Source organism: Podarcis pityusensis (assembly GCF_964106645.2).
Source record: "Podarcis pityusensis genome assembly, chromosome: 6".
NCBI lineage: Eukaryota > Metazoa > Chordata > Lepidosauria > Squamata > Lacertidae > Podarcis > Podarcis pityusensis.
The window spans coordinates 3,183,809-3,193,108 of record NC_138030.1 but is presented as its reverse complement, the minus strand read 5'-3'; the positions used below and the strand labels follow the sequence as shown (position 1 = coordinate 3,193,108).

The 9,300-nt window shown below is 51.3% G+C and overlaps 1 protein-coding gene across 2 annotated transcripts in view; it reads right to left on the bottom strand.

Moving 5' to 3' along the window:
* Positions 1-1,640: 1,640 nt before the first annotated feature.
* BCL2L1 (BCL2 like 1) overlaps positions 1,641-9,300 on the bottom strand; it is a 49,514-nt gene continuing 41,854 nt past the window's right edge. For both annotated transcript variants that reach the window (XM_081011621.1, XM_081011620.1), the window contains exon 3: positions 1,641-4,486. In XM_081011621.1, the coding sequence (XP_080867747.1) occupies positions 4,349-4,486 (138 nt within the window). In that variant the 3' untranslated portion in view covers positions 1,641-4,348. The remainder of the gene's footprint in view (positions 4,487-9,300) is intronic.

Sequence of the window (9,300 nt, the reverse complement as noted above, 5' to 3'; positions counted from 1 at the left end):
GGCTGTGATTTGCATCTCTCTTGGGTAGCCATAGGTAAGAGGAAAGGGGGAACCACCTGGGGTTCTGGCAGGATTGTCACTGCCTTTGGTCAATGGATGCAAAGCTGCCTTATCCCGACTCAGTCCTTGCAGCTTCCAGCAACTTTGGATCCAAAAAGAATCCCCCGCTCCTCTTAGGAGCTCAAGTCGCTGGAAGCACCAGGGATCACATATCAACAGTCTGCTGGATCAGGCCAATGGCCCATCTAGTCCAGCATCCTGGTCTCACAGTGGCCAACCAGAGGTGTGTGGGAAACCCAAAAGCAGGATTTGAGCACAAGAACATCTTCCCTTCCTGTGGTTTCCAGCAACTGGTATCCAGAAGCACTGATATCTCCAACTGAGAATAACCATCATGGCCAGTAGCCTTCAATAGGCCTCCTTGTCTAATCCTCTTTTAAAGCTACCCACGCTAGTGGCTGTGGCCAGGGCTGCCTCCTGTGGGAGAGAGTTCCAAGGTCTGCACAGTCCTAAGTACGCGACTGTGCATTACTGCTGGTTTAAAGGTAAAGGGACCCCTGACCATTAGGTCCAGTCGTGGCCGACTCTGGGGTTGCGGCGCTCATCTCGCATTCTTGGCCGAGGGAGCCGGGGTACAGCTTCCGGGTCATGTGGCCAGCATGACTATCCGATCGGCAAATCCTAGGCTCTGTGGTTTAACCCACAGCGTCACCCGCGTCCCTACTGCTGGTTTAGATGGCCTTTTTTCTGATCCAGGTTACTCCTGACCATGAAAGGCAAGACAGTCTTGCCAGGTTCGAAAAGCTTGCTCATGCTCCCCCTTAAAGAGCACACAGGCAGAGAGGACAGTGCTTGAAAAGACTACTGGCCTGCCCCGCAGTGCCCAGTTGCCCGAGAGTGGCGAGCCGGAGATCCCAGCCACCTTTCTCCAGCAGGCTGTGATGCAAACATCTGCCTCCCACTCAGCCCGATACTCCAATGTCCTCTAAGCATGGAGGCTGCAGTCATCACTTCTCCTGCAAGCCAAGCCTTGACAACCCTGTGCCTGCCATGTTTCAGAATACAACTCCCATCAGCCCCAGCCAGAACGGTTGCGCTGACATCAATTCCAGCATCCCACAGCCATGCTGGCTGTAGCTGATGGGAGTTGTAGTCCCAAATATCTGGAGAGGGCAGTAGGTTAGCAAAGGTGGCTGTCTGTGTTCATTGAATTCTTTGCTAAAGTCTCTCCCCCCCCCCTTCAACCATCATCTAGAAAAGTGTTCCCCAAATTTGGGTCTCCAGCTGTTTTTGGACTACAACTCCCATCATCCCTAGCTGGCAAGGCCAGTGATCTGGGATGATGTGAATTGTAGTCTGAAAACAGCTGGAGACCTCAGTTTGGGAAGCATTGATCTAGAATATCCTAAGATTCTTGGCTTTTGCCTTTCATTTAAGTTCATCTGCCTGCAAAGACATGGGAAGCCATCAAAGGCAGCAGAATGGGACTTTATGACCTAGCACAGCCTTCCACAGCCAAGAGGCCTTCTCCAGCCATTTTGAACCCGAGTTCTCATCAGCCCCAGTCAGTGCAAGGGGCTCTCAGGGGAAAGGTGATATAAGAGGCAGCAGAATCCCAAAAAGCAAACCGGGCCAGATAATTCAAACACCACAGTTTTATTGGTGGAACTGAACTTTCATCTTCAAATCAAACTCTTTCTCCTAATAGGGGGTGCAGGTGGGGCCTGAACACAAGAGGGATGGGCGGGCGGGCGAGCTCCAGGTTCAACATTCACGCTTTAATTCAAAGGGGCCAGAGAGGGCGAGGTGGGGGGAGGCTCCCGCTGCCACATGGGGGGGCCCCTGCGCTCCCTTGCCCAGCTCCCGCCACGTCCCGTCCTCGTTGGCCGGTTTTGTGAAAAATGAGGTTAACTGGGAGGAGGGGAAGAGCACAGTCAACACACATAAATACAGACATACAGTTAACAAAAATAGTATTATTGTATTCACAACTGAATAAAAACTACTCTCCGATATATACAGCCGAGCATGTACAGGGTGGCGGGGAAAGGGGGCAGGCAAGCCGCACAAGGGATTCGGACAGGACAGGCGGGCATTGTGAGGTTATGTCATAAGCGGACTTGACGTTAGAGCAACCCAAGGGGTTCAAAATGGTGCGACCCACAGAGGGAGGGACCGGGCATTTTGCGAGGGGCCTCCACCCCACTACCCCCGAGTCAGAACCAGGAATGGGAGCTTGCGCATACCCCCCCCAACCAAGCCCACCCCTCCCCAATTCCCTTGGCTGCTGCAGAGACCAAGAGAGAAGCAGACTCCCCAACCCCAAAGGAAACATCGCTTTCTTTTCCTCTCCCTACGGCCATTTCTGAGTGGCCTGCAGAAGCGGCTTCTGAGCACAGCTGGCTTTGAACACCCAAGGCCCCCCCAGTGCCCCATCCGCCCCCTTCGACCCTGCGGACCAAGGCCCCATGGCCACAGCTAGGAGAGGGGTGGGCGATGAATGTAAAGCACTGAGGTGGCGCCGTCAGGCAAGGCCCAGCCTTGTGCCTGGGGCTGCCCTGCATCTAGAACACCCACTCCCCGCTCTAAGGAAGCCCACTGTGCTAGACCGGCCGCTGCCCCCCACCCACACAGCTCTCCCACTTGCAGGGAGGGAGAAGAAAAAGTGCTGGCGTGCGCACGCACACCAGCTAAATCTGGGGTGGCAGGCAGTGGGTGGGAGAAGCAATTTCTGCCACTCTCTGCAGAGCCTTGGGGAAGCGGACGCACGCCCAGGCAGGCAGGCAAACACAAACACACACAGACAGACAGACACAAACCACCTCTTCCTATCAAAAACACTCTCTGCATAGCCTGGTCCAGCACACGCTGTTGATTTTTGCTCTTACTGGAAGTTCTCTGGGCTGCCGCCAGGGAGAGTCCCCGGAGAGCCAGCCTAGCAATTAGCAGCTGATCATAAACACCTTCCAGAGGCTGCTCCGGCTAACGGACTCTCGTCTCCCTTCCTGGCAGCCGGTCTCTCTCTCTCTCTCTCCCCCCGCCATCTTGCGCCTGCTCTTTCCTTGTAACCGGCAGAGGACGGGCTTCTTCTCATTGCAGAGGACGGGAGGGGAGGCGTCTCTTTCGAGAGAGGGGGGCAGGGCCGGGGAAACGGAGACGTGGGCCAGGACCGTGCCCAAGGGGCCAGCGCAGCCACCCCCCAGCCACACTGGGGACTATCAGCCACCCCAGAAGGTCGAGCAGGACAGACGGGGATGGGGGTCATTACTGAGGGCATGGGAGGGAGTGCTCTGGACTGCAGTCCTCACTGCCAAAAGCTCCTTCCAAAGAAAGAGGCTTGTCCGCCCCTGCACATGACTGGCCTCCATTTCCTTCAGGTGTGCAAAGCAAACACTGGCCTGCATCCTGTGGGGTGCTGAGGATTAGCACAGGGCTGGGGAAACTCCCTTAGAAATAAGCTCGGAAGGGATGGACACGAGACCCGCGGCAACATTGAGACCCCTCTTGACCGTCCACTGGGAATAAGGGGAGGCGGATAAGTTTGGGAATAAGAGGTTGATAGTGGATCCTGCCTTTGACTGTTCCCATTCCAGGGCTCCCATGCACTTGCCTCATCCTTCCTCCTGCCCAGCCAAGCACTGCCCCACAGAACAAGGGGGTCCCTCAGAGAGGGCACCCCCTTCTCCTACGCTCACTGCAGGGTCCCCTCTTTGGTCATGGGAGGGGAACCCTCAACGCACTCCCACATGCAGGAGGCTCCCACGCAGGTCAGCACAAAAGGAGTCTCTCTCCATCGGACTTGCTGACCTCGGAAGGCGTTTGCAGTGCTAGAGCTCGCTAACCCAAAACGACCCACGTGGCAGAACACACACACACACACACACACACTTCCTGGAAGTAAAGCAAACAAGAGCCAGGCCTGCCTTAGGGGGGCTTTTTAAAAAAAATAAATCAACCACCAAACGAAATACCAGGAATGTGAGTAAAAGTGATTAAAAGGAGCAAGGGAAGCCCGCTCCTGGGGGCGGGGTGGGGGGTTTGGAGGCACAGCACCCAAAGGTGAGGTGGGGAGGAATCCAGGTCCCTACGCATTGGAACAGTAACCTGGGGTTGGTTGGAGGTGTCTGTGGGGCAGGAGGCACCAGAAAGAGGTCTGTGAGTTGTTGGGGGGAGGGAGAGGATGACACCTGGGGTCAGAGTGGGGGGTTTGCTACACGGAGGCCCACCCCCCGTCTCCACCCCCCCCTGGAATGATCGCAAGGCTGAGGGACAGGATGCGCAGCGCGTCCCTCGGCGACGGAGCGCAGGCCGAGGTGGGTGGTGGCGGCAGCGGAGAGTCCGTCTCTGGCTATTTGCGGCTCAGGAGGGAGCCAAGAAGGACGACCCCGGCCACGGTGGCCCCCGTCCACAGCCACTTGTTGAAGCGTTCCTGGCCTTTCCTGCTCTTGGCCGCGGCGTCATTCCCGTAGAGGTCCACAAACCTCTCCTGGAAAAGAGAGAGAGGGAGGGGAAAAGAAGAAAAACGAGGGTGAGATGTGAGGCAAGGCAAAAAGTTTCACTGACAGCTGAGATCATGGGTGACAGAATGAGACCGGGAAGGGCAATAGCTCAGGGGCTTCACCTGCAGAATGCCCCAGGCTCACTTAACAGCAGCACCTCCAGGTAGGGCAAAAAGAGACCCCCTGCCTGAGCCTCAGGAGAGCAGCTGCCAGTCAGTGTAGGCAGTACAGATCTGGAGAGACCAATGGTCTTACTCAGCGCAAGGCAGCTTCCTGTGCCCTGTGTTCCAACATACATGAAAACAAGGTTCTTTCTACGTGGTCAGGAGGCGAGGAGGACTGCTCTGGCAGCTCAGCAGGGAAGAGCGCCGTGAGCAGGACTGAGCTGAAGCACCACCTCAGGGCTCCAAATGAAGGAGGCAGAAGGATCTGGTGCAATTTAGCATGTGCTCTCAAGTGGGACATGGTGAACAGGAAGCCCAGGTAAGGCTCTGTCACAGCACATCCTCAAGGAACGGATAAGTGATGCACAAAGTTTTATAGACCACTATTCATTAAAAAAAAAGTATCAGAGAGGTTAACGACAATTGTACATGAAAGCATACGGAAAGTTGGAATCAGAAATCAGCAAACTGTTGTGGAAAGATGTATTCTTAATAGCCTGCTTAAGCCTGAGAATCATAGAGAGATGAGACAAGCCTCCGTCCACCCACCCACTTCACATTTCTTCATCAAAAGGTTAAAAGAAGCCACAGTCAAGAGCCTTATTTTCTGGAGTGTGGCTTTAACTTGGGGGCAGCTGACAGCATAAACTGTGTCGTTAGAACTGCACAAAACTCGCAGCAAACAAGTACCGAAGAACAGCCTAAGAGAAGCAGACAAGAGGCTGCAGTGAAGACACCCAAGATCCCGCCTAAGGTGCCCTGGAAATCTCCTGCGCTGACCAAATAAGAGGCATTGATGGCCTGGAGCATCTTGGTCCTGCGTTCCCTGATTTGCAAACTGGCCTCTAACAAGCAAATTGCTTAGGAACGTCGAGAGGACTCTTGAAGGATCCTTCCTCAGTATCTGTAACGATATCAACAGCACTTCTAGCCCCTGATCCTACAATTGCGAATTATCTGAAACCAGGATTCACTCTACTTGCCGTATTTTTTTGTGTCTAAGATGCCCCCATGCATAAGACGCCCCCCTTTTTGGGGGGACTCCAAGTTAAGAAAACACCCCTCAGCACTACCCGTGTATAAGACGAGCCCCAATTTTAAACCTAATTTTTTGGTTAAAAAACCCTAGTCTTATACACAGAAAAATACGGCAAGTTTTATTTTTATGTATCACATTTGTCACACTGTGTGTGGTGATGGGAGCATCAGACAAGGGCAGGAGAGAGGAGAGACCTCTCCAGACATTTGGAATACGGTCCACCAAGTCAGGGCCAATTGCGTTCCACACATCAATGACTGCATGGCCTAATAAGCACATAATTTCCTCTGACTGCACAACTGAATATCCTGCAGCATCTCAGTTTCCTTTTTTCTGCTTTTTTTTTTAAGCTTCTAGTCCTTAAGCCTGCAGAAATTTGAAAACTTGGGCAGTGCTTGGTGAAAATGCCAGAAGCTAGAGGGAGTTTGAGCAGGGCTTCCAGATCCTTAAAGGTTCAGGGTTGAAACAGATGCAACAGCGATGCAATAAGCCCACATCCCTTCCCAAAGCCAAGCAGAAATTGTACAACAGAATAAGCAAATATGGGAACATGCAAACTGTACAATATATTTGGGACTGCAGGATTTGGGTTTTGCCCCCACCGTCTTTTGGGTGGGCACAATCCTGTCCCTTAAAGTTCCTGCGCAATCCTTTTCGGCAAAGCCATCCCAGGGGAAGCAGTTTGCTGCGGAAAACGCTTGCTGATTCTTTTGGATCAGCACTGCAGAAGGGTGCTGGGCGGGGAAGAGACAGGGAAGTGACATTAGGCAGTTTCTTAGCAACGGCTCAGAATAGATGCTTTTGGTGCTGACATAGTCTATCTCTTCAGGCCCCTTCTGCCCCGTCATTGGGGAAGGAAATGACTGGGAGTTTGCTCTGCGTTTCGCAGGGGTCTGCTAGGCAGACTTGGCGTCTGAAGGGAACCAAAAACCACCAAGCCCAACTCACTGCACAAAAACACAGGACCCCCAAGCCCTGGAAAATCCAGGCTCTTAATATATGATCAGGAGAAGCATGAGACATGTTTCTGGCCCCCTGGTGGGAGTGGGCAGGTGCACTAACACAAGCGCTACCATGCCCCCCACCTAACAGAAGGATGTAACTGCCTTTTGGGGTGAAGGATGAATTTCTGCTGTTTCCCCTAATGGATATGAATTTGATGACTCTGCATTTTTATACAGAAAGTTTCAAATATTCAGAATACTTTGCATCCCAGTGATCCTTGCAAGGTTAGCCAGCATAATGAGCCACATGTTGTGCTAGAAGAGACAGCAGGGTCCAGGGTGTAGAGAGAGAAAAAAGGCTGAGCCTGACCAGAGTGTCTGCTCACTGTGCCACAGCGGGGTTAGCAAAAAGGGCCTATTTTGCTTCCTCCGCTGAAACCTGAAGCAGTTGTCCAGAGGAACTTTATGGAGGGATCAAGGGACTGTTATCATCTGTGGGCAGAGCAATAGGGCTCTCTGGAGTCTGCTGTGAATTATCTGCAAGACTCTTGAAGGACAAAGTCTTCCGCTTCTGTGGTGACCTTCATGCCGCAGTGACTGCAGGATCAGCTGAGGTGTCCAATGTCCGCTCTGAGCGAGTGCTGCGGCATCAGTTTCAGTTTCTGTGGCACGACGATGATGTAGCAGCAATGCATCCGCCAACGTGAACGCCTGACCTTTGCCCCTCTTGGCTGACTAAAACTAGCTGGGTGCATGTGTGCTTGGCCAGACGGGCCCAGGATGTGCTTAAGGTGCCATTATGTGAGCCGTCTTCGAAATTCCCGAGGCGCCAGGCACATTTTGCGAGTGAAGCAGGTCCAACTGCAACCATGTGGAGATCTCTGCATGCCAAGTTGGCAACTGACATCTCCACCTAGCCGGCCCTTCCAGCTTTTGTAATCAGGCAAGCAGGAGAGCTTATTTATTGCACTTATATCTCACCTTTCTCTACTAGGACTATTCCTCATGGTTCGCTTCCCTTAGTTATTTCCTACAATGACCCTGTGAGGTAGGTTAGGAGGATGTAACTGGCCCAAGGTCACCCAGTGAGCTTCATGGCTGTGAGGATTTGAACCCTGATCTCCCAGGTCCTAGTCCGACACTCTAACCACTGCACCACCCTGGCTTCCTAGAGTACTTCTGCTATGGGACAGCTACATAAATAAATATGGAGAAAGCAAAATATCACTTAGAGATGGATCTGAAATATTTTCCTTGAAGCTTGAATTTGTTTTATTCTGGATTTATTTGATGTTTTAATGTGTTGCAAACCACTTCCAGATTTTTTTCTTTAAAATATAAAGCGGTATAGAAATGAAAGGACTAAAAATCACCACAACAATAAATTCAACTAGCGAGGGGAAATGGCACCTAGACATTCCATGGTGGTGACCGCAGACCAGGTTTAAGGTGCATTTGGCAATTAGCTTGTATATCTAAGTTTCTAACACTGTCATCTGATGAGCAGGGATTTGGTAATTCTGCTGTTTTGGCTGTGCAATCCTGTTCCCTGTGCAGAAAAAGCAGAATTAAACCCATCAGCTGGTAAAACCAGTGGTGTCAGCTGACAGGTGGGTGGCTATGGTTTGGAGAAAATGGCCTCATGAGCCAAACTGGACTCCCTGGCAGGCCAAGGTTGGACCACAGGGCAGCGATTCCTCACCACTGATGCAAATGGACAATTGCCAAGAAAATCCAACACGGTCACATCTGACTTCCAAAGAGGAAGCTTCCCGAAAGTGAGGGGACTGGTAAGAAGGAAATTGAAAGGAAAAGGATATATATTTTTATATTACACACACACCATTGTGTGAGTGCTTTGCAAAGAGGGACCTGCAAAGCAAAGTCCTGAAATGACAATCCCTAGTGAGTGACTTCATACAGCATACTATGTACCAGCCTTCCCCAATCTGGTGCCCTTGCGTTGTTTTGGACCACAACTCCAATCGACACAAGTCAGCATGTCCCCTGCAAATGTACCTAAATTCATTGTCTGCAAATGGGTGAGAGGAACATTTTGTTCCGCACTATCAAGCTGTCTTAATTTTATGTACGTGCTGCTGTCGTTTTAAATTGTTTTTATGTAGGAAGGATGAAGGTTGAATGTCCGAAGAATGTTTTCTCCCTGAACATTTGGAATATTTGTGAACATTCCAAGCTGTCTAATCAGCTCAATTGCTCAATATCTCTAACTGGTATACAGAAAACTGAAGCAACAAAAATATTACAAAAATTCACAGGTACATATAAAAATGTCTGCATTAATATAAAGTTACTAATACAGTGGTACCCTGATACTCAAATGGCTTGGTTCCTGAACAAACCAGCTCCCAAACACTGCAAACCCGGAAGTGATTGTTCCAGCTGGCGAACATTTTTCAGAAGCCGAACGTCTAACGCAGCTTCCGATTGAGTGCAGGAAGCTCCTGCAGCCAATTGGAAGCCGCGCCTTGGTTTTTGAACCGTTTCAGGAATTGAACGGACTCCCAGAACGGATTAAGTTCGAGAACCAAGGTACCACTGTATATATCAGGCTTCCTCAACCTCGACCCTCCAGATATTTTGAGACTACAATTCCCATCATTCCTGACTACTGGTCCTGCTAGCTAGGGATC